A 25,018-nucleotide genomic window follows, 5' to 3' on the forward strand; every position below is an offset into this window, starting at 1 on the left:
TATCGTGCAGACCTAATTTGCACAGCAGTTTGTAGTGATGCATTTATTCTTTAAACAGAAACAAACAAGAGATAGTAAGATAACCAATGACAAAGAATAATGAAAACTGATTGTGGCTACAACTAGTGTTAAGAGTAATATATATATATATATATAGTGATAAGGAAAGTGAAAAAAGTGACTGTCTGTATTTGGTGCCTTTGGCTAGAGAAAACCGCTATCTTCATAAGCGAGAAGCCACAGGAAAGCGTTGAGATTATAATGTGATGCTATCAGGATGGAGATTCTCTCTTGGGGAAGAGTGCATAATAGGATGTGTATTTGAACTAATCAAGCCATATTTTATAGTGATGATAATTTAAGTGAACCAGGCATTGTACCTATGATCCCCCCACCCCCGGGTATTCCCACCATTGTTTGCCCCATCTTCTCATTTTCAGTACATTGATAGAAGAGTTTTTCTCCCAATTTTCTGCTATTCAGAGCAGCAGTGAACACTCACCAGTGCATAATTGTAACACTGGCATAAGTCAGCTCAAGTTTCTTTAAGGAATTTGAGAACAAAGCTGAGACCCTAAGGCAGGGATGTCAAACCGCCGGCTCTGAGGCCTTTTCCGGCCCTTGATCCCACTCCCTCCAGCCCGCGACATGATGTCCAAAAATATAATATAATCCGGCCTGCAAGATACATTTTTTAAATTGATACAGCTACCAAATTTTAAATACCGATTCCTTGAAGAAATAGCGGGTAATGGTCAGAGGCTTTTTTTAATTAGCTTTTATTTTATGAGGCATTTTATGTTTGGGGGGGGGTTGTGTTTTTCAACACTAATTATTCTGACAAAACCTTCTGACCATTACCAGCTATGTAGTTATTGATAGAAAGCAAAAAAGTTCTGACTTTATTTGTTGGATCTAAAAGGGATATGCAAATGAGTGCGTATTTATTGAGACATCTCCTATTTCTTCTCTTAATTTAATGAAAGTTTCATCATGATGGAATAAAAGATTTTTTTTTACCCCTATTCCCGAGTGGTGCCTGGCATTAAATACCCACTGCCATCTAATAAGGTAAACCATTGAAGTCTTAATAAAGTATTGTACTGGGTTAGGCTGGTATATGTATATGTGCATATACTTGAATTGTTGGCCCATAATTTTGAAATAATTTGTCCTTGAAATGTATGATTACAAAGAATGGCAACCCTGATAACTATGATCTTTGATCTTGATAACACTTTAGTACACAACCACACTGCCACAGAATTATCTCGGCACAATCACATGTTATTAACCCTTCTTTATACTAGAAAGGTTTCTCAAACCCACATGACTTTTTAATCAGGAAATCTTGTTTCTTATTCATGTTTGTACACTTCTGGAAAACTGCTTTGCTGTCTGTGACTAAATTACTTGCTCATGTGCACATTGATAGATGCAGTGGGCGAACACAGGGTTATTTTTTGGTCGTGTCAGGTAAACTCCAGTGAAGTTCATCCACCTGCAGGCGTAAATGTGGATGGCATTAAATAAAAAAACAGCTTGAGTCTCAGCCCGGACAGCCAGGACTGTGAATGCCGAAACTCTTAACTACTGTAGCGTAGCTCAAGAAGAAGGTTTATCCTAGTTATCAGCCATCTAATGAGGGGAAAAATATGGTGATTATTTTTAGATGTGATTGTGGATGCAGCAAGTTATTTAGCATAATTCTTAATGGATTAATTCTTCAGTCAATCACAAGTCCCAATGAGCATATGCATAACTAATGGCCATCAGTGGGAGTTGATAGGCAGTGAATGTATTAAGAGAGCTGAGGATAGTGTGGAAAAGTCAGCTTGGCGTGTGTATTTTGGGCCGACCAGGAAGAGATCATTTTGTTTTTTGGCATATTCACTTGGAGAAAGTTAATGTTTGAATAAATAGGTAGCCAATTTACCATATCACACCCAGCTCTCCTCACAAGAGCACATCATGTGATTGACGCTCCAAATCAGGATCATTCACTCGCCTAACTGAAGCACTCATGAGTTTTGTCTGCGACAATGTGTGTGTCCTTATTATTGAATAATTTTAGTTGCCATGGCAGCAAACGAGTGGTCCTATTATATGCTGGAAATTTTGAAATTGAATAAAGGACCTTTTTTTGTGGACCCCAGTCTTATGTATGTTTGAAAAAGGCGTCTTTCTTCCGGTAATCTCTCTTCTTTCAGTTTGTGTTTCAAATCCCTGAAGTAATTATATTCAGAAAGGAAAAAACCCCAGAAAGAGGCTGAAAGATCAGCTGTAAAGAATGAAAATCAATGTTAAGCCCTGCTCTGAAACACGGCGAGGTCATAAAATCACAGTGTTTTAAAGTTAATGAGTTACAGGTTGTGAAATAAAGCCATAAAAGTTTGCCATAAATCAATCCAGGACCAGTAATCACAGTTTCTGCACACCAGAATAGCAAACAATAGAAAAGGCAGCTTTTTCTTAGATGTTATGGTACTGTGTGTGTGTGTGTGTGTGTGTGTGTGTGTGTGTGTGTGTGTGTGTGTGTGTGTGGGATTAGTGGGTAATGTAAATGTAAATCTCAAGGAATAGAGAACACACAGCCACCTGGAATGAAAACGCATTGTGAACACGGCATGATAATCAATCTGGCTACGCTGCATTTACACCAGGAAAAATTCATTTGTCCTCATATTCTGTATTATACCTGCAGTGTAATTGGATTTTAGTTTTCATTTAAGTTATGCAAAGTAGGAAGTTTGGGAGCTGTCACTGTAAACAACAGACTACAGACCTTTAAGTGTGGATCATAAGATTGTCCGCACAAACTGAATTTAGTTTTAATTAGAGGTTGAAAGTGGCATTTTTATGACAAAAAAATATTTTAACTGCAGAAGTTATTGTCGCTTTTGTGAACTTCAGCATGAAGTAACACTGTCAAAGCAGCGGCCAGTGTGAGATTGGAGGAATTCCCTAACTGGGCTCTTAAATCTTTAATTATTAAACGCACACCGCCCCCCCCTCCTCCTCTCAGGCATCAGTGTGCCACCACTAAAAACAGTCATAAAAATGGTAACGGTGGCGAAAAAGACAGCACGAACAAGTCAAAAGGGCAGCTACGGCTCCTCATTAGTGGACAACTAGAGGCGCTAGATTGTCTGTAATGGTGCACCAAGACTGAACCACAGGCATCACCACACGCCATGAAGCTACCTCTTATTTACCTCCTGCCGGCATCCACGGGGGAGCTCAGAAAATTTGCAGTTGGTTTCTTTCTGGTCCCCACTCCCCTCTCTTTTTACACTGTGCCAATTAGGAGAGCCCAAGCGACACCCTGGGCCATTTTTCTGAGCCATGGCTCACAGGAGATACGTAATTGGAAAGAAGACACAGACCAGTGGGTCTCCTTCTCCTCTCTTCTGCTCCTTTATCTCCGCCTTCTATCGTCCCGCCGCAACCCCCTGCACACCTCCACATCTACACACACACACACACACACACACATAAACACAACTGCATAAGGGTAATGAGATAGAGAAGTAGATGAGCTGCGTGAGTGTGAAGGACCTGCAGTGATGAACTGTCTGACTGATATACAGTTGCCTCTCAGGGTTACAACGGTGTTACGCTTGATGCGACAAATAAGAAAGCAGTCAACTGGAGCTCCTTTTACTTTTGTAAGGCACTTTGGAAATGGTGGCTAACAATAAAATGAGAAAGTGAGGGGTTATTAAAGACAACTTCTTCTATGATGAGAAAATGAATTCAGCCTGTCCAGTTTGTCCTTCCTATTGATGAGACTCTCTCCACAATACGCACAGTCGATTAACTGGCAGAGACTGATGGGTGTGGGCTACTGCTCTACATATGAAGCTGACAGCATTCCTTTGCTTTTATGGAAAACTCAGCTATGTAACTGTCACATTACTGTTATCTACTGTATGTGTAGTCTCTAGAATATAGACTAATAGGGCACTTTAATACAGGAGTGCCACAGATCCTGAACCCACATTTTATTCAGTGTTACTAATGTCTATCTCTTTATTACACACAACTTTTATTGGCCAAGTATGTGTGCACATTTAAGTATTTTGCATCAGTTTTTTTGTTGCTCTCAATTAACACAGGAATAAATATAACCCCTAAGAACAAAGGGACTATTAACACCAATGCCCAACAACATAATTAAAAAGAATAATATGAATAAAACAAATAATTATGATGTGAGTTTTAAAGAATACAACTTTGGAATAAATATTAAATGCTACACATATACTTATATACAGGATTTATGTTGACAGTGATGGTGCATGATATGAAAAACTGTGCACTTTTAAACTGTAAAATATAATCCATAATGGAAGAATGAGGATGAGTGATGGCCTGTGGGAAGAGACTGTTCCTGTGTCTGGTTGTTTTGGCGTACAGTGTTCTTCAGTGCCTACCAGAGGGGAGAAGTTTGAACAGGTTGTTCCAGGTATGTGATGGATCGGTAGTGATGTTTCGTGACTCTGGACGTGTATAAGTTCTGAATGGAGGGCAGATTGGCACCAAGGATTTCCTCTGCAGCCCCGACTGTCCGCTGTAGTCCAGTCCTGTTTGGTGGCCAGTCCAAACCAGACAGTGATGGATGAACAGAGAGCAGGCTGAGTTATTGCAGAACTGGATCAGCAGCTCCTGAGCTGGCACAGGAAGAACCACCTCTGCTGGGCTTTTTGATGGAGTTAATGTTGGATGCCTGCTTTAGGTCCTGGGAGATAGCAGATCCCAGAAACCTGAAGTTTTCCACAGCAGTGTTGAAAAGTATGGTGTTGTTCTGACTGCGCTGGAGGGCCAGCCTGCTGTCTGCTGTATGCAGATACGCTACATGCACACATTGTTCAAAAAGTATTATAGAAGTAGTGCCCAAAATAAATGAGCAAAACAAGATTTACAGATGTATATGATGATTTGTAAGCAGTTAAGATCAGTTTATGTGCTTTGAAAGTACCGTCCAAATTCAAAAAATGTCAGACAACACTGCAAATATAAATGACTACAAATCCAGCTTGGATATTTCTAACTTTTGACAAGTGCCTTGTGCGCATTAACAATACTTCAAAATGATACTTTCTGCAGTTATTTGTGAGGTGACAAAAAGAGGAAAGGCCTGATAAAAAGGTGGAGAGACGAAACTTATGTAGCTGCTTCCACACAGGACATAGGGGCTCACTGAATGGTTTGATTGAGTATGAAAATGGTATGAATTATGATTCAGGCTATGGCCTCCGCAGTCACAGCCACATCTCACTTACGGGAGATTTTGGAGATAAACACCATCAAAACAAATGCCCTGCTTTTTTTTTTTTTTTTTTGGTGGACACATATAAACCTGCAGTGAGAGTCAGGGTTTGGGTACAACGCTTCCCAGAAGCTAATGACAAGTGGCTGTGTAATCAGCACTTAAGCATCAGGGCCTTCCTCTTCAGTTAAAATATTTCCCCCCGGAGGAACTCCAGCGTCCTGTTTTCTGGGTGGAGAGACGACTGCCCGGGGAGATACTTTTTTTGTGATGTTTTTTAATCCTACAGCTGGTTAATGGGACAGTAACAGCTTGATTCAGTCTCTCTAAAGACCACTCTGTCAGCTATAAGACATGTTTCAGATCATCTCTTCACAAGCGACACCACCTGGGGCCGATTAGATGAGGAGAGGAAGTGCGTCTGCCAGTGTGATTTTACTGTTCTTAGTCGTTTTCCCCTCTGGCTAGGTGGCAGCTTTTCTTCTTTTGTTTATAGAAATTGGGCTCCATCAGTGCTCAATAGTTTGTGCTACCAGTTAGAGGAAGAAAATATATTGGGCGTTAAGTAATGGTCATATACACCGATGAGCCGTAACGCAACAAACTGCGATGCACTGTGTGTTCTGACACCTTTCTATCAGAACCAGCATTAACTGTTTCAGCAGTTTGAGCTACAGTAGCTCGTCTGTTGGATCGGACCACACGGGCCAGCCTTCGCTCCCCACGTGCATCAACGACCCTGTCTCTGGTTCACCACTTTTCCTTCCTTGGAGCACTTTTGATAGGTACTGACCACTGCAGACCAGGAGCACCCGACAAGAGCTGCAGTTTTGGAGATGCTCTGACCCAGTCGTCTAACCATCACAGTTTGGCCCTTGTCAAAGTCACTCAAATCCTCATGCTGCCCATTTTTCCTGCTTCTAACACATCAACTTAGATGAGAAAATGTTCACTTGCTGCCTGATACATCCCACCCACTGACAGGTGCCCTGATAACCAGATAATTGGTCTAAATCACTTCACCTATCAATGGTCATAATGTTAAGGCTGATCGATGTACTTCCCAGGTTTGAAGCCTTTGACCCTGACAAATAGAGCAAATGAGTTTCATTGTTTTGAACATTAATAACCTGCTAAATCTGTGAGGAGCAGACCTTTCCTGTGTCTTCCTGCGCTATATTTATTAGCTGAAATGTCCCACTGAAGTCAACTGCCTGTAAGATGTGCATTACATGCACACTGCGTTCTAGTCAATAGATGTCCTGTAGCTGAATGTCAGCAGTGAAGGACCCAGCTTCGCTTTAGCGGCCGGCGTTGGTGTGACATTGAATTTCATACGACGGTAAAGATTTTGTCCTCTGTGATGAACGAATCATAAAGTTTTTCTCGCTCGGTCTTGTGCTGTTTTGAGACGCGTCCTGGGCTGACAGGTGAACTGACAGTTTTAATGATAGTGTACCTCTTTGACTTTTTCTCTTCTGCTTCATGTGTCATGTGCGCGGCCTTGAATAAAAAATGAGGGCGGGTTGAATTCTGCTGAAATGTCACTTCACATTTCTTGCTTTAGGCGTCTGTGCGTCATCACAAGGACACATGGATTGAAAACCTCTGGAGGATAGTTTCCTTCACATGTGAACAGGGAGGGGACAATACCTTCAGCCAGCAGGCGAATGGTAGTGAAGCTGTAGCTCTTGGTGTAGTCTGTCTTCTAAATAATGCAGCTGAAATCGCGACAGCTTCGGTTTCTTTCTTCCATCTTTTTTTTTTTGTGTGCTTTCACAGTTGAAGAGCAGAACTTTGTTTAAGCAGCAAAACAGCCGAATACTCATTTAAATCCAGCCGGCTACTTTTATTCCTTTAGTTTACTGCTAATGCAAACCGAATATTTCCTACTGCTGCAGCTTCACTTTAAAAGCATTTAACTGGTGAGACACAAGTGGAGTTTTATTATGAAGTAGTCTAGTCACAGGAAATGCAATGTGTTTTTGGATAATTTCAGCTGTTACATGAAGAGCTGTGGGCAACAGGCAGTTTAAAATATCCAAGAACACTGTTGTATTCTTTTTCTTGCATTGACCAATTATGCAAACTAACGTCTTAAAAATTAAATATAATGTTATGGGACTACCTGCAGTAAAATGCCCTCTATGATCAAGTATATATATGTTTATATATGTCAGCATCGTACATTTTATCCATGCTTTAGTGTAGTGGAAATCAATAGACTGAGAGGCTTCTTGAAGAAAACAGAATGAATACATTGCTTTATAATTATGGTATTACAATGTGCCAGAGGTTAATGACCCTTCACCCCTCTATAGCTGGGTGCTTTTTCCCATTACATATCCTTGTGGAAAGCCCTCGAAGAGTCAGACTACATTTCTAAAACGTTGGATTTAGCTAAAAAAAAACTGGGTTCCTGACCCTTGCTCTATAGTAAATATAGAGAAAGTAACGCTGTCTGTCTGTCTCTCTCCAGTGTGGGTGTGGCTGTGGGGTTTTGTGTCCATCACCATCATCAGCCTGCTGTCTCTACTGGGCGTGGTGCTCGTACCCATTCTCAACCAGTCCTGCTTTAAATTCCTGCTCACTTTCCTGGTGGCGCTGGCAGTGGGCACGCTCAGTGGCGACGCTCTCCTTCATCTGCTGCCTCACGTGAGTACGCCACAGATGGCCGCAACACAGCATGTGTACAGTGGATCAAGAACCTCTTGTGCAGTTGAATCTCGAGATTCTCCACCCACTGGGGGCACACACACACACACACACACACACACACACACACACACACACACACACACACACACACACGAACACACACACAGCGATGGATGATTCAAAAAAGTAAAGAAGCTGAAAGCAGATTTTATACAGAGTGTGATTCTTCAGTGTTGACTGCGGAGATTCCTCTTGTAGAATAAGGACTACAGTAATCATGTTTACCCACAATTCCTTCTCAAGCATTGAGTCAGCCAATAGCAGTGGTCAGGGTTGTCTCACAGCTTCATGCACCTCTGTCATGGTTACAAGTTGTTTGCTGTATTGTATATTATGGCCACTGTGGATGTTGTCTGTCCCAAGCCCGGTTGCGTCCGGTGTAAAAAGCCTGTGCCACATCAAATATGTGGATCATCACAACTGGGTAGTGTGGGTCAGACTTTGAATCTTTCATTAACCTCTCATAATACATTTGCAGAAAGCTGACCGGAGCTGGGAGACCAAACCATAAAGGACCAGTGTGTAGGATTTTAGTGGCCCCTAGCAGTGTAGTGTTTGCTTTGTCCCTTCTGGGCTGCTGTATAAACACGGCGGTTCAACATGGCACACCGTAATGTTCAGTGATCATCAAACATCCTCCACTCATTCTGCTGTAAGAGAGGCTTCAGGGATTCCATCTGTGTGACTTCTAGGAAATAAAATGTATGTACTGATGAATGTGCGACCCTCCTCCCTCACTCCCATCTTTCTCCCTCGTCGTCCTCTGTTCCTCACCCTGTCTACAGTCTCAAGGGCAGCATGACCACGGCGAGCACGGGGCGAGCGACGACAGAGATCTGGTAACAGCCTTTGATGGAGTGTGGAAGGGTCTAACGGCGCTGGCCGGCATCTACCTCCTCTTCATCATCGAACACTGTATCGGCATGTTTAAGCACTACAAAGACCACGGGGTGAGATAAACAACACTAGCAGTGGCTTCTGTTTGCTATATTCCCTGAGTATGTGAGGAATTTCTGTGCATAGAGCATAAATAATGTCTCTGCTCACAGGGCATGAAGAAGGTGAGCGAGGAAGGCAAGATTGGTAGGAAGTTGTCAGATCACAAGTTAAATCGTCGCTCAGATGCAGAGTGGCTGCACCTGAAGCCGCTCAGTGAAGGTAAGACGTGTTCAGTCATGCGGCTTTTACAGTACTTTGTTTCTGTGGCTGTCACTGTAAAAATCTCCTCCTCTCTCTTCCAGACCCCGACAGCACAGCCATCTCCTGCGACAACGGTCACAACGACACGCAGCTCACAGAGCTCCAGACGCCCGACTCGCCCACGAACAAGACGCCACTGGCTCCCACAAACCCCCAACAAGACCCGCCGTCACCCACCAAAGAGAACGGACGCAAGGCCAATCGGCACGGCCACGGACACTCGCACGGCCACGGTCACTCTCACGGTGGGAACTGCCACTCAGACCAGGAGATGAAGGACGCTGGTATAGCCAGCATCGCCTGGATGGTCATCATGGGCGACGGCATGCATAACTTCAGCGACGGCATGGCTATAGGTGAGAGGTTCAGGGTTTTATGTGTGTCCACTTCAGAGTTGCTAGTTAGATGGAGATGATGCACAGTAATATTAAGTCTAATAAGCTCATAGATAATTGGCCAGAATGTACAAAGCAACCAATATTGAGTCTGTTAAAGTGACAATGTGCAATACAGATTCATTACCCGAGTGATAAAACACTGGCCTTCACTTTGATTCTGTCGTAACTTCTTGTCGGTGCCGATTGGCTTGGCACAAAAACTGGAAACGGCTAGCCAGCTAGTTTTAGAGGGGCGACTTTCTGGAGGCTTGTCGCCACCACGAAGGGTCGACTATCTGTGTTTTTAAAGTATACTCCAGGAAGTCACTGTGCCTTTGCCCAGGTTAGTCGTTTCCAGTCTTTATGCAAAGCTAATTGGCTCTAGCTTCACATTTTAGCGTACAGACTTGAGAGAGTGGTATCGATCTTCTCGAGTTTCAGCACAAAAGCGAGCGAGCGAGCCATACTTCCCAAAATGTCAAACTTCCTTCCTTAACATTTCCTGAACTCGTGTCTACAGGCGCAGCATTCAGCGCAAACCTGACGGGAGGCATCAGCACATCAGTGGCTGTTTTCTGCCATGAATTACCTCATGAACTTGGTAAGTGGATTGCACTGACTGAAAAAAAACCAAACTAAACAAAGCCAGTCATTTACTGATTACACACGAGACACTGCACACTTCATTTGTTTAACAAGGAGAACAAAGCTGTTTTGTGACGGCCTTGTAGTCAGTTCGCATAATCAGCTCTTTTTTCTTACTTGAACCGAAACTTAAATCTGAGTTAGTCTCACGACCCCTCTTAAATACCCCAGTGGTGTCAATAATCATCACTCTTCTCTTCATTCCAGAAAAATGTACCCCCCCCCACAGATTAATAGCTTTTGTCTTACAGCAGCGAAATGGCTTGTCAATATGTCTGTCAGTGAGGATGATGTACCATGCCTGGCACACATTGTTCAATACAGTCAAGTCTCCGAGACGGTGCAGCTGCTGGTGCGTTCATTTGCATTCAGATCCGTTCTCTCTCCGAGGACCCTTTTTGATTTAGTAACTGTGGATGTTTGTTTTTTTTTTTATTTCAGTGTGGTGCTCTTTTTTTCTTTAAATTCAAGTGCTCTATAGGCAGAGGGGCCTGTTTGTTTGTAGCGAGAGGAAGAGGTGGCGAGAGTGGGGTGAGGAAGACAGACAATGGGGCCATCCACAGCAGATCAGTGCTAATGATGTGTCTTGTCGCGGTGCAGTTTCCATGCCTCGTTTGTGTGCTTGATGAATAGAGTAGTGTCAATTACAGTGGAGTGTGAACCAGTGAAAAATAGCTTACGTTTGTCTGCCTGCTCCCTCTTGGGTTGACTAGCATCCTGTCTTATTGTTGTGTTTAGGGGAAAAAGAGGAAACAATCTGCCTTGTTAAAAGCATCTATGTGAAAGAAGAGGGATGTAACACATTTGGGTTAAACTAACACTGCAGGAACCCTGTTTTTAAAGCCTGTGATGTGTAGCATTTAGCTGTTTTAATTGCCCAAAAATCTGCCGTGTGCGTGAGACCGTCAGTTCTGTGAGAGAAGAGCTTTTTGATTCTGCTCCAACATTTCTGTCCTTTTTTATTGCTATTTTTACTCCGTTGTACTCGAGTTTCCAGATGGTTAACTGCAGCACAAGTCCTGTCTCAAGCGACGTGGGAAGACTTGCAAGATCAGTCTCTCCCCGTGTAATTTCACATTTCCTGTTGATTCTGCGCCCGTTCTTCAGGAGCACTTGCAGTCATGCCTTCACCCCTGTAGGGCCGCTTGTCAGACAAACCCAGCAGTTTGACAAGTGCACCTCTCAGCTCCTCTTGAACACAAAAGCCGTCCCCCGACTGGCAGCTGGATGGCAAAGATGATGATTATGAGGGTTCTTTAACCACCCAGAGTGAAGCTAATTGGCAGTGATGGGTGTGTTAATTGCGGTAGATGAGGCGGCGGCAGGCGTGTCTGAGTGTCTGGCGGTTTGGAACCGGGGAGGCAGGAAACGCCAGAGTAAGTTGAAGAGAGGAGAGAGAAAAAAAAAGGGCCATTGAAGTGAGGTGTGCGCGGACTGTCTCTCTTTAACCCCCCCTCCTCCCCTTTTCTCTGGGTTTGATTGATGGATGAGAGCAGAGTGGTAATATATTCATTGTGGTAATTAGCAAGGAAAAGAGGCCGCTTGTTACGCGGTGCAGGAAATGTAGGCCACCCCCTTCTCAGTATTCATCTCTCTCTCCAAATCCAGGGCGTTTCCGCTGAGACTTGGGCCTCTTCCCGCATTTGGCCCGGCAATGATTGAAGAGGGTAGAGAGGCTACGGCATGCATATGCAATCATAAGTGTATCAAAAGGGAGTTAAAGACATATTTCTTGGAAAGAGCAGCTCCTGGTTTGTTTTCACCTGCTTTAAAGACAGAGGTAGCAGTGGCAGATGTATGGAGGGGAGTTTGCTTTGAACAACTTCACCTCATCACAGAGTCACAACAGAGCGGGAAAAGTACACAGCATGACACGTGCCAAGCTATTCACCGAGGGTTTTTATATGCAGCAAAGTGCATGTCGCTTTTTTAGTAAATTGGACACACTGCTGTCACCGCTGCAGCTTTACACTGTCACTTCCCACCTTTCATGAACAGCCTGCGAACGAACACAGTCATTCACAAAGAAGTTGGGAGACACGAGTGTCGCATGTTGAGGACACGTGTCGAGGAAGAAGAGGCGGATGGATGCGGGGTGGGGGGGGGGCTTTAATGGTGTTTAAATGAGTGTGTCTCTCCTGGCTCACAGGTGACTTTGCAGTGCTGCTGAAAGCGGGGATGTCAGTGAAGCAGGCCATTGTCTACAATCTGCTGTCCGCCCTCATGGCTTACGTTGGCATGGTGATTGGCACAGCTGTGGGCCAGTACACACACAATGTCACCAGCTGGATCTTCGCCATCACAGCTGGCATGTTCCTTTATGTGGCTCTGGTGGATATGGTAAGTTGGCACGCCGCACTCGAGCAGCCCCAGAGTGATAATTGTCCCCCAACAACATCAGCTTAACTTTCACTGCCTCCTCTCTCCCACAACGGGCAATCCTCTTCTCTCTCTCTCTCTCTCTCCTCTCCCTCCCGATCTGCAATGCTAATTCCAGTAAAGTCTGTTTTTGATCCCAACTGGTAACTTTGTCTCTTTCATAGCTGCCAGAAATGCTTCACGGGGACAGCGAGGACCACAAGCGCTGCCAGCTGGGACACTTTATCCTGCAGAACCTGGGCCTGCTGACCGGGTTCGGCATCATGCTGCTCATCGCCATCTTCGAGGACCAAATCGTTTTCGATTTTGGCTTTTAGTTCAAGGAGAGAGCCGGGGTGCTGGGATACGAAGGAAGGGAGGGAGGGGGGAGAGCTGGATGTATCAATATTGTTCTTCTTGGCCTTAACGTGCTTTGTTTGCGATGTAACGGCCCAATCTTGCATGCGATGTGAGTCTCATTCATGGCCCGTGCCTCCATTCCAAACAAGCTGCGGTAGTTTATGCATATCTCGTGACTCTGCCAGTGATGTTTACACTCTGCTCCTCCATCACCTCTCCTCTGTCAGCTCCAATCTGTCTGCTCCCTGTGAAGCAAACAAACAACAACAAAAAGGCCGAAGGAAAGAAGAGCGAGGCTGCACTCCAACCCCGAAAAAACACCTTCTCTGCTGTGAACCAGTAAACTCCATCTTTAAAAATAAATAAATAAATAGTAAGAGCTGTAGATAGTGAGGTGGTGCAGGAAGCGTGTTCCTGCAGAGAGGCAGCTGTCACAGCCCAACAGCTCACCGCCTATGCATCATCACCTGTTGTTAGCGTGTTGTCGTCGTACCCTAACCCCCCCCCCCCCGCCGCCCCGCAACCTCCTTGTCTCTTACCCAGTCTGTGCTGTGTCCCATCATCCATGTCTCGTACATCTGTGGTGTGTGTTCTCCACGCGGCATCCATCATCAGCTGTTGATGTCATCACGCTGGGTATCAAACATCCCGCGTGTCTCTCTGTGCCAAGCCCCGGCCACTGGAGCAGCGCCCCACACACACACACACACACACACACACACACACACAGTCGCACAGTGTCCTTAAAGAGGTGGGGAGCTAGCTGCAACATCTGGAATCAACCCCCTTTTTTTTTTTTTTTAGCTTTTTTTGCTTCACCTGCAAAAAACGTGTCCACAGCTGCAGCGTCGGGGTAGGAAAGTGTTCCCCTGACTTTGTGTCGCAGACTGTCTAAACTTATCAGTGTTTTTCTTTTTTTTTGCTACAACTTTTCTCCATTTATTACTTCCGAGTTATATTTTACCGTCTAATTTGATCTTCGGGATTATTAAGCCTTTGTAGTTCATAGTGAAAGCTAACACAGCTGCCAAAGCCTTTACAGATTAGCATTTAGGACTTATCAGTGTTTGGTTTTTTTTGTTTAGGAACTAGATGTCACAAATGTCTGACCAATTGTTTTTTTTTATGGGTTTGACAATCTGTAGCCAAAAGGAGACATATCCTTGTTAGGCCTTTTATTTTATAATGTTTCTTTAAAAGAATCAACAGCTTCAAAATGTGAATTCAGAAAAACTAGTTATTCTTGTCTTCATGAAAAAGTGTTGTAGTTTACTAGATTGATTTAGGGTGCCTCTTCGAGTTCCTAAAAGGTGCTTTGTCCCAACGGAGCGCCCTGCAGTGGACATTGAATCAGTTTGTTTTTTTTTAATGTACTATTAATACACCGGGTCTTTATAGTGTCAGTAGTTGAGCAGCTAAAAGCAGAAATTTTGTTCCTAAATAATAGTTTTTAAAGTACTTCCGTAAAGAAATAAATTCACTATGTGACAATCTCTTGAGACAGACAGAGCAACAATATACTGTATGCTTTCAAATGACCACATTCCCTGCACTTGTAATGGATGTTCAACCCGAGGTTATCAAACCACGGGACAAAAATTATCATCATTATTATTATTATTATTATTATTATTATTATTATTAATATTATTAACATTTGTTTCTTCACAAGCATTCCTCACATATGTTTCTGAGGGTGTACATTATAATCACTCTGCTGACTGTGCCAAAAGTGGCCCCCAGTGTGGATTTTCAGTGGCTGATGTTTGATACTTATCCCCCCCGACCCCCCGACCCCTGACCCCCGACCCCCCTGACATTCCATTGGCTGGTTTTGCGGCTACCGTGCTAAGCTAGCTAGCCTAGCTTCAGCTGCTGGAGCACACAGATAAAAGTGTGTGGCTTCATTTATCCTGTCACTGTGTGACATCCATCGTCTTTACGTCTTAACTGGCTGTGAATCATCGTTCGTCAGTCACATTGAACTCATGTCATTGACCTGACTGAATCATGCATGAAGCATGAGTGAAACGGTACAGACATTGTGTCGAGTGTAAATTTGATTTTCATTCTTTGTACTGCAAAGTTAAAATACTGACAACCTTTGTTACTTTTTAAATTAACTGTGTGAAGATCATGAAGAACTCTTTGGGGTGTAGTGTAACTGGTGTTATGGGCCTTTTTTTTTTTTTTTTAACTTATTCGTATCAGTTATCTCTTTTTACATTTTATTATTTAATCTTATGTTCATATTTAATGTCGGTGCACACAATGGTTAAACAAACCAGAATGTATTTTCATTCAACGTTCAAGTTTATTTGACATTTATTCGGTTGCTTCCTACAACATTAACTCTGATTGTGTTATTTGTAGTTTTAAAAGATTAGGGGTCATTTTTATAAAACAGTATTTCTCTTTTCAGTTTCTGTCTTATCTGTAAACTTTAAATCCAGACTGTACTGTCAGCTGTTCAATAAGAGTTATATACACTTATAGACACTATGCCCCAAAGAACAAGTTTCTTCACTGTTTATTGGGCAAAAATTGTCTGTAAAATGAAGATTGTTTTGATTTTTGCTTTGTTGTATGTATATTTGTTTAGTAATCTGGATATAAAATGCAAAATGTGACATCCTTGCTGTTTGCCTGTCTGTGCATTCTCCCCATTACGAAAGGAAAATAAACTCTGAAAAGATCCTGGACTCCTGATCTCTGACGCTACTGGCATAACGTTACAGAGACAAACTGGTGTACAGCTGTGAAACTACAGCAGCATAACACATCCATCAGTAACATTCCTCCGCCTCTCTCTCCGCTCCTCTCCTGCTTCAGTCTGCGTTCCCAGATCAGCAGGTTTAGCTAAGCTGATTCTTGAATAAATGCGAAGGCTCAGTGAACGATGCGAACATTTAGAAACCAAATAAATGTACAAGGTGCGGTTGAGTTACTGCAGTGCCACAGCTGCTGGAGGAGCTGTCATAGCTCGCTAGCTGTGCATAATGGAAGTTATCAGCCCGGTCTGAGTGTATTCCTGCAATCAAGCTCGGCTGAAACAAAATACAACATAGTAAAATCAATTACCGGTAATGTGGCTGCTGTAATGTCTGGATGCATTACTGTTGCCTCATACACCAACTCTCACATGTTCTACCTCTCTCGCTCTCTTTCATTGACGCAGTAACGACAGAACCAGGGCCCATTGTTTCAAACTGGTACTCTGATACAAAGAACTAGTGGTCATTGTTATATGCAATTATATTTTTATGTAATGCACAAACGAGAGACTCTGTCCTCTTTTTAAATTCAGAGGAAAAAAAAGAAACCGAGACTAGGAACTAAGCTGGCAGAGCAGCGCGACCCCTCGTCTGATCCAGTGTTCGGCAGGCACGTCGGAGTTGAGCGTCATGGCGATGACATAATTGGTGGAGTGGCCGGTGGTGGACAGGGTGCCACGCCGCTCGCTGGTCTTGTAGACGGGCACCACGTAACACATCCTCTGGGGAATGTCCTGTCGTTTGACAGGCTTCAACCACATCTGACAGAGAGAGAGGAGACAGTGAGCGGTCACTGTAACATTTTGGCTGCCACATTTGCGTACTCTACCTCCATTAGCTACTTTAGCAACCAGTCACTGTTGTTTAGAGGCTGTTTTACATTTAGAACATTTGACTTGTGGAATTAATTAAACTGGCAAATTAAATTCTGTACGCCTCTGCTGACGAGCAACAAAGTTAAAGGGATAGTTCAGGTTTTTAGATTAGTTTTTAGGGGTTGTGTGAGGTTCTTAAAGGGCCAGTGTGTAACATTTAGGAGGATCTATATCTATATATCTTCATTTGTGTATAATCACCTGAATATAGGAACTTTTATCTATAGACGCTGCCGATTGCCTTCAAGAAGAGACAAACCAAACACTGCCTCTAGATAGGGGCAGACCTTTCACGGCCACCCTAGTTTCTTCTTTACGCTTGGAAGAGGAGGCTAAGCAACGGACGCCACTAAATCCTGCACACTGGTCCTTTAAAGCTCAACGGTCAGGACAGAAAGCTACACAAGAAACACAGCGGAAACTAATCTGGATCTTCACTTTTTCATCCAAACATTAACTTACAAATTTGAACTTTGGGGACATAAACTTATACAACAATAGTATTAACGAGCAAGAGTCCCCCTTGGGCTATTAAGAAGTCTTGGTTATGCAAAAGGGATAAACTGGGCTACTCAAAAGAAAAAACAAAAACAGTTTGTTGAGTTGTGGCCAGAAAAGTACTCATCTAGTTCCATAACGGGCGTCTCGGTTAGGATTTGCATTTCAAAGCCACGGCAGCCCCCTCCCCCCCCCACACCCCAACACACACACAAATAATAAACACATTTTTAATTACGTTCCGCTCTTGTCAAAAACTGATTCTGTTAATAACTTGCCCTGAAATGTCTGAATATTAAAAGTCAGTCTTGTGCATTATTCATAATCACTGAATGTGGAGAAGAGAGAACAGAGGGAGAGAAAAAAAAAAAGAATAAAAAAAAAACTTGATCAGTCGTCGTCGCTCTCTGCCACTGGCACTCTGTTTCCATCACTCTGTCAGTCTGCTTTCATATAACACATCAAGCTCTGTTAATTAATAAAAGGATGAGAGAGCTAGGTTTCCTACAGGCAGAATGCTGCTGCTCAGTTTCAGGTCCAGAGAACAAGGAGCTGTGAACATCCTCCTGGGTAGAGCTGCAGCTTACTGTATGACGGTTGTTCACATTCTCCTCGGAGACTCACAATATTGGTCTCAGCCGCCTCGTAGGAGTTTACAAGCTGAATAATGATGGAATCTGCCCCATTTTTTTATAATGTGATATGTGATAGATATTATCTTTCCTCTCTTTTGACATCCTGAGGGATTCACAGGAGCAGAATCAATAAACCTCCTCCCCTCAAACTTTATGTAAGAATATGTTATGCAACATTTTTTTTTTTTTTGACTGGTTGCCTGCAGTGTTATTCACCCTAAATTGTCTAGTTATCTTATACACTAAGGCTTAATAGTTTCCCACAATGAGGAGTAAAACCATAACAATATAGAAAATGTAAACCCACACACATTGGATATAACTCTTATATCAACTAATATTCCAATCCCAATCGTACAAGAGATATTAAAGTACCAACATCTGATCAAGAGAAAAAGTAAAAATCAAACCTCGGGGGGGTTTCTTGATTCCACGAAGGATTAAAAATGTATCTCAGGGTGTATTCACACATGATACAATGTTCACACATATAAACATGAAGTTATGCAGACTGACAGTTGACTGTTAAATGGACAGTTTTGGCAACTGTCATCCTGCATCATCAGGACCCACTTGGGGAAATCAAATCCTGGTGACTGGCAGCAGTTTATGGAGCACTTTAAAGGACCAGTAGTGTCCGTCAGTCTCAGTCCGGTCCCTCAGCTGAGCTCCCTCCGAAGCATCCTCTTGGCAAATATCATACAGGATGCCTTATTTTAGCAGCTTTAGCCTGCCTTCCTTTGCAAGCCGCTTTGCAACCTGCCTCTAACCAAACTCCTCCTTTTATGCTGTATCTGATTTAATCAGTGTCTTATCTGTTGTCATTGATGCCTGCTCTGTTCTGTGGGGGGGGAACAGAAGGGCAAGGGTCCCAGAACAGAGCCATGCTGTCAAATACAAGTTTTTCCTGACTCAAATAAAAGGAAACTGCAAACATGAACACAATGTCAGGCTGAATGAAGGAAGTGGTAAAAAAAAAGTAGAGTTAGTGTTATATATGCGTGCTCCTCACCACAGGCATGGAGTCATGCAGCACTTTGGGGTAGGACTCAGCAAGAAGTTTGGTCTTCCTGTCCCAGCGGGCGCCATCAAGGTACAGGCCATTAATGTACACACCTGAGTGTGACACACAAACACAGAGACAGAGGTAAAGGTTAGTGTTAGTATGATATTAACACCGCCAACTACCTTCTGCCTTGTGACTACAATGCATATTGGCTCTTCCAGCAGCCATAAAACTTTATGAATCAAGCTGCAGCAACTGACCTCTGTGCCATAACACTGTCTTTTTATAAAGAATGTGAGCTCTTCTATCAATAGTGCGGGGGATTTAGAGATAGCTGGCTGTTGGCATCTTGTCAGTAACACACACCCAAATGCACAAACACAGATTTGTGGCTTGGTTGTATAGGCTGTGTTAGTGTGACGGGACCCGGCTGGGGACTGATTGAGGATGAGGCTTTATGAGAGACTTTGACTGAGAATCTCACAGCAGAGCTGGAGGCACAGCGTGGGGCTGACGCAGGCCTGCATGCAGACGAGAGGCGGTGGAGGCTTTGCTTTAACTTACTTTCTCACTTTATACTCTGCCTCTCTTATATTCAGTCAGCCTAATGTCAGTTTTTATGTTTGTTACTTCTCTTCCACCCACTGCTTATTTCACATTCTGCTTTGAAACCTCACTTTTTATCCCCTTGAACCTTTTTTTTTATCTTTCTGACTCTCTCTCTCTCTCTCTTCAAGTGCTCTCTGTATCTTCCTGGTGTCTTTTTCTCTACATTCATTAAACCAGGGGGTGTTTTGCTGAATAGGGCCATTTTATCCTATCAAAAGCTACCCTAATATCCTGCTTTTACTTTTAAACTACCATCCTTCCTTCTGTCTAAACACACCCTTTCTCAGCCTATCTTCTCTACCAGCCCTGTGAGCATCCTACCGTCCTCTGGGGCCCGTTTGTATTGTTTGTCGTCCAGGACCTCAAAGTCAAAGCCGAGCAAGTCAATAGGGACGGTGTGTTTCCTGGCATAGTTCTGCTGGCTGCCTGTGAGGAAGGCCTGGGTGAAGAAGAATCCTGATACCCAGAATACAGCAGGCGTACCCTGATCATACCAGTCCTGAAAGCACAGCAGGTCAGAGAAGAGAGTGTTTATAGAGGTTAATCAGTAAAAGTAATAATACAAAATATATAAAAAAATGCACAAATGAACAACTATGTGACTGAACTGACGACCTGTAGGAGGATTTACACGTCAGGTATAAAATTATCTCAGGTTCAGGATCACAAAGAAAACAAAGTACTAAAGTACTAAAGATCGCAATCCATCCCACTGTTGTTGATATATATATATATATACATATATACACACACTGACTGAAATCAGCTGTGCAGCCCTGGACCCCAAAACAATAACAAGACAAACAGCAGGATTTATATTCATAGATGGAGATAGTGAGTTAATCACTTCTGTCCAGCAGGATTTAGTACTTTAATCCACACGCCACCGTGTGTGGATTAAAGTACCCACTTGCCCACAATCATGCCAACAAGAGTCAATTTTTTTTAAGGTTTGGAGAGAGTATTGATAAGTCTTCTTGTTTTCTGTAAGAGATAGAAGGCTGGCATTTTTACACACATCTTACAGAATATGGTGGATTGCTGTAGATTAAACTAACCAGCAGTATATAAACTAGTTAAAACTACAGCAGTTAAATGCAGCATATACTTCATATATGATAGTAAAACACTGTCAGGGACCCATATTCTGTTACTTTTGATGTGTACATTTTGCTCATAATACTTACATACTTTCACTTAAGTAAGGTTTTTAATGCAGGATTTTTACCTGTAGTGGAGTATTTTCACAGTGTGGTAGTGATACTTTTACAGAAGTAACAGATCTGCACACTTCCTTCACTACTACTAAAATGTTTTGGAATAGTCAGTCCACTCAACACAGTGAGATGAAACTAATGTTTTCTTTTCAACTCGTTTTACCACAGTAATCAATCACGTTTCTTAAAATGTCGAGGTATTCTGTTAAGAGAGCGAGCTGTTTCAGATAAGAAACCCGTGACTTTCCAACTCACCCTGTGGGGAGTCATGGGTGGACATTTCCACACACACACACACACACACACACACACACACACACACACACACACACACACACACACACACACACACACACACAGTACATTATTCTCATTCCACTGAGTAACGATGAACATGAGGAACAGTGGAAATACACAGGGAAACCATGGAACCTGTTTGATGATGAAGTTGCAGACTCACATGATACAATAGCTCATGTGTCTGCATGTGTTTCCTGTCCCAACTCTGCTCATGAGTGAAAAGCATTACTAGACCCCCCCCCACCTTCTATGTGAAGTGAACCGGTCTTGTGTAACTCGAGTGTGACACGGCTTAAAGCAGGGTTTCAGTTCATTACAGAGGTTACAACGTGCACTGATGTAACTTTTTCATGTGATACTAGCTCCTCACCTCGGAAAAGGTCAAACAAGGCTCTTGTAGAGTCTACGACAAGGATCACTTTAGTTGTTCTGAAGGTTTATGGTAGCCCACTGCCTCATAACACATTATATATGCAGCCCAACATCAGTGAAGTAACGTCACCCTTAACAAAGACCGAATCTGTTCGTACACAACAGTTTTTTACCATTAAAGCAATGTTTTCTTGTTGTTTGTTCCATGTGTGTGCTGACTGACCATGACGATATACATGCACTAATCTGACGTTGCTATAAGAGTGATTAAGAGATTAAGGTCCTTCCTTTTTACAATGAAAACAAAAACACACACTCTTCTTTGTTGTTTCTTTCTCCAAGTCTCTCTCTGTTTTTTTGTTTCTTCACACCCCCATTGGCTCCTTCGTTAAGGGTCTTTTTCTCAGTAGCTATGACTAACCCCACAATACATCTTTCATTTTTTAGCATCTGATTTTGAACAGGCTTTGTTACCTGGAAGAACTTGAGTCGCTCCAGGAAGTCGTTTACATAGCTTCCCAGCGGTTTGAGGCTGGGGTAAGACTTCTTCATCCACATGCCTGGGATACGGCCCTTCAAGATACTGCTAACCACCTCCTCCAGCTCTGCAGACATCACCACCAGCCCCTGCACATAAACACACACGGACACATGCAAATGCACATATTCACCCATAGACATGTGATTCAAATCTTTACTACTTGAAAATGAAGTTGTTAAAGCCCTGTTCTAACACTGAATCGAGTATTAGAGAAATTCAAGCTTGTCACTTAAAAACCTCTCTGGAGATAGGTGACAGACAGCCACATAATGGAAACTCTTATCGCTCTGTAGGGGGTCTTTTATACCAGGATGAAAGATGATGTGCTCATTCCCCTTCCTGACTCTTTATTCTCTCTCCACTTCAATCCCATGAGACTCAGGAGGAAAGGAAATGTTTATGGAGTTTGCTAAATGGTGTAAAGAGACACGCGTGTTCAGGCATGTTTTTTTTGTTTTTTCTGAATGTGGTGTAATTAGGAGTGCAATGCTACACATATTCATGCATATACATTCAAATGATATTGTGTTTGGTCTTTAGTTTTCCCCACTAATTCTATGACCTAAATAATTACAGTTTTAGTCTTAATGCAGTCTAATTATAGGTCATGGCAAGTGCGAAATACAAACTCAGTATTTTTTTTTGCCTGAGGATGTCATGCCGAAGTAGATATTTTGACTTCTTCAAGTGTATTTAAAAAAAAAAAAAAACTGATTATAATTATATTAAGGCTTTAAGATAGCTATATTAGGGAGTCTGCTTAACTGTTGAGAATCTTAGCTCATCAGATGCTTTTTTATGGATCTAATGACTGCAAAACCACAACCCAACTTTCAAACTATTCCTTTAGAAATCTGCAATCACATGTTTATATTTTTAGCCATGCTCTAGGGATGATCATTCTCAGTCAGTCAGACCAACACTTTGGTCCAGACTGAAATGTCTCTACAACTATTCAAGGGATAACCATCAAATTTCATTTGAATTTCATTTCATCTATTTTCATTCATAGAGCTGCAGCCAGGTCTGTAGATTGTACTAGTCTATGGCCTACTATGCTACAGAGGAAAAAGAGCACTTTTTGAGAGAAGGTCAAGAGCATTTTGAGGTTTGGGTGGGTGATTCATTCTTGTCATTCAACAACATGGTCAGGGTCAACAACATCTCTATAATGTATCCATTTCATTTTTTCTGCAGCTCATTGCTTTATACCTCTGCATAGTGCATAATCTAATAACAGTGCTTGCAAAATACAAAATACAAAATACAGTAACATATTGTACGTAGAATTTCAGGAGGAAGAAGGTCTTCTGTATTGTGGTTAATTTCTAGAAATTGCCCTAAACTTTCACAATTACTGTACAAATGTTTCCATGTAATAGAAAATTATAGTGTTAGATTATTGTATTTGGAGTGTTGTGCTGAAAGCTTACAGTATCTGATTTCTGAAGATGTATTGCAAGAGTTTTTCCCTGTAATAATTCAGGAGAGGTGTGCCTCCTCTCATGAAATATTGCTTTCACTGTACAGAAATGTAAAATCAATGATGATTCATCATTTGGCTTTACTGTTTATCTAAAACAGACACATTTTGGGTAATTATAGTGCATCTGGCCATACATCATGCTGTAAGTATCCGAACAGTAAGGATCCCTGAGAATGAGATATTAAGATGACGCCTAGCCCTTACTGCTAACATGAACTGCTCAACTCTTTTTTACATCCAACACTTTTTCTACCAGCTCGTCTCATGTACCTTAATGGCCTTCTGAATGTTGATGCAGGAGCTTCGGATGGTGCCGAGCAGGTTGTTGAAGCGGCCCATCTCCTGCAGCAGCACCGTGTTCATACTCTGATTGTAGCTGGTGGGGAAGCGCCTCATTGCTGCCTCCAAGTCAAAGTCTCCAGGCAGCTTGCTCAGGATGTCAGCTGCCACATCAAAGACCATGTCATCTGAGGATTTGGCGTCTCCGCCTGAAGAGCGGGACTGATCAGAGACACAGAGCGACAGAGGACGGATGAGAAAAGGGAGGCAGGACTTGTGGCTCGGATTGGTTTGACAGTTCATCGTTTTTGGGGAAAATTATCTTTAGCTGTCTTTGACTTGTCAAATTATGTATTCCCTTTTTTCAGGACTCTTCTGCATTGGTGCTATTTTGGTCCTGAAAAGACCCTGATGTTAAGAGGTTCTGACTTCTGACTTGACTTTGCTTATATTTCATCGTCTTTGTGCCAGATTGATTTTGACATGTGCTTTTAAAAAGGGCACAAAATGAAACAGAATATCAGTCATATGATTTAAATCTTAATTTTGACCTCCTCTTTCTTAATTTGACATTTCTCAGGCTAACCTACTGCTACCAATGTAACAACACTGATGATGCGATCATAAGCATATATTTACTGGAATCCCTCTGTGAACAAACACAGTTTCACACACACACACACACACACACACACACACACACACACACACACAACACACACACAGAGCCTCATAAGATGGAAGGCTTCACAACATTTCCCCTAATTTCTCCCACACAGAAATTTGACACAATCTTATAAACAATTCTAATAATCATTCATGCTGATAATCATTCACTCTAATCTGTGATTCCTCCGCTTTCCTCTCGGCTCAACTTGCACCATTTACCTATTTGATGCTCAGTCACTAGCCAGCGGTAATGGATAATCATTGGCTAATGGCATTGGGGTTACAGTAGGGGAATGACAAATAGCTGTTTCATTCCATTTGAAGCCTCTCCCTGTTTATCGGTCATTGAGACTGATGAGAACGTATTAGATGCTAATAAAGTCCACACATGACTGAAGCCATTATTAATCTTGTTGAAAGGAGTTTATATGAATAAATGCCAGACTCCATTGAGCTCTAATTTTAACTTGAAGTCTAGAAGTGGCAATGCCCATGGAAATCATTTTGTATTTGTTTGTAGAAAGCCAGGTCTGTAGCTGTCTAAATATATCCTTGGTGTTTACGACAGCATATGTACACTGTATATTGGAATCTTAAAGAGATTAAATCCAAAGAATTAGAATGTATAAGATGCATATAGGGTATGTTTCAGTGTGCACATATGACACCTAACTTTCTTATTCTATATGTAGATCACTTGCACTTGTTTAATATCAAGTTGAATTCCCACAGGTATAAGACTGTCTGTTAAATCTATGCTAAGTGAGAGGCACAGGTCTGTATCTTATTAAAAAAAAAAATGGATACACAGATAAATAAATATCCCT

The 25,018-nt window shown here is 42.4% G+C and overlaps 2 protein-coding genes across 2 annotated transcripts in view; one reads left to right on the forward strand and one right to left on the reverse strand.

Moving 5' to 3' along the window:
* Nucleotides 1–15,626, forward strand: part of slc39a10 (solute carrier family 39 member 10) — a 35,308-nt gene extending 19,682 nt beyond the window's left edge. Inside the window, exons 5-11 of the mRNA XM_051405004.1 lie at nucleotides 7,752–7,927; nucleotides 8,776–8,940; nucleotides 9,040–9,148; nucleotides 9,232–9,546; nucleotides 10,088–10,168; nucleotides 12,362–12,552; nucleotides 12,756–15,626. Of these exons, the coding sequence (XP_051260964.1) occupies nucleotides 7,752–7,927; nucleotides 8,776–8,940; nucleotides 9,040–9,148; nucleotides 9,232–9,546; nucleotides 10,088–10,168; nucleotides 12,362–12,552; nucleotides 12,756–12,908 (1,190 nt within the window). The 3' untranslated portion in view covers nucleotides 12,909–15,626. The remainder of the gene's footprint in view (nucleotides 1–7,751; nucleotides 7,928–8,775; nucleotides 8,941–9,039; nucleotides 9,149–9,231; nucleotides 9,547–10,087; nucleotides 10,169–12,361; nucleotides 12,553–12,755) is intronic.
* The window catches only part of dnah7 (dynein, axonemal, heavy chain 7), a 71,286-nt gene continuing 61,492 nt past the window's right edge, over nucleotides 15,225–25,018 (reverse strand). The window contains exons 62-66 of the mRNA XM_051405003.1: nucleotides 23,514–23,744; nucleotides 21,691–21,843; nucleotides 19,649–19,826; nucleotides 18,725–18,828; nucleotides 15,225–16,465 (exon numbers count right to left, since the gene is read on the reverse strand). Coding sequence (XP_051260963.1) covers nucleotides 16,259–16,465; nucleotides 18,725–18,828; nucleotides 19,649–19,826; nucleotides 21,691–21,843; nucleotides 23,514–23,744 — 873 coding nt within the window. The 3' untranslated portion in view covers nucleotides 15,225–16,258. The remainder of the gene's footprint in view (nucleotides 16,466–18,724; nucleotides 18,829–19,648; nucleotides 19,827–21,690; nucleotides 21,844–23,513; nucleotides 23,745–25,018) is intronic.

This window comes from Dicentrarchus labrax, unplaced genomic scaffold, assembly GCF_905237075.1.
Source record: "Dicentrarchus labrax unplaced genomic scaffold, dlabrax2021, whole genome shotgun sequence".
In the NCBI taxonomy this organism is placed as follows: domain Eukaryota; kingdom Metazoa; phylum Chordata; class Actinopteri; family Moronidae; genus Dicentrarchus; species Dicentrarchus labrax.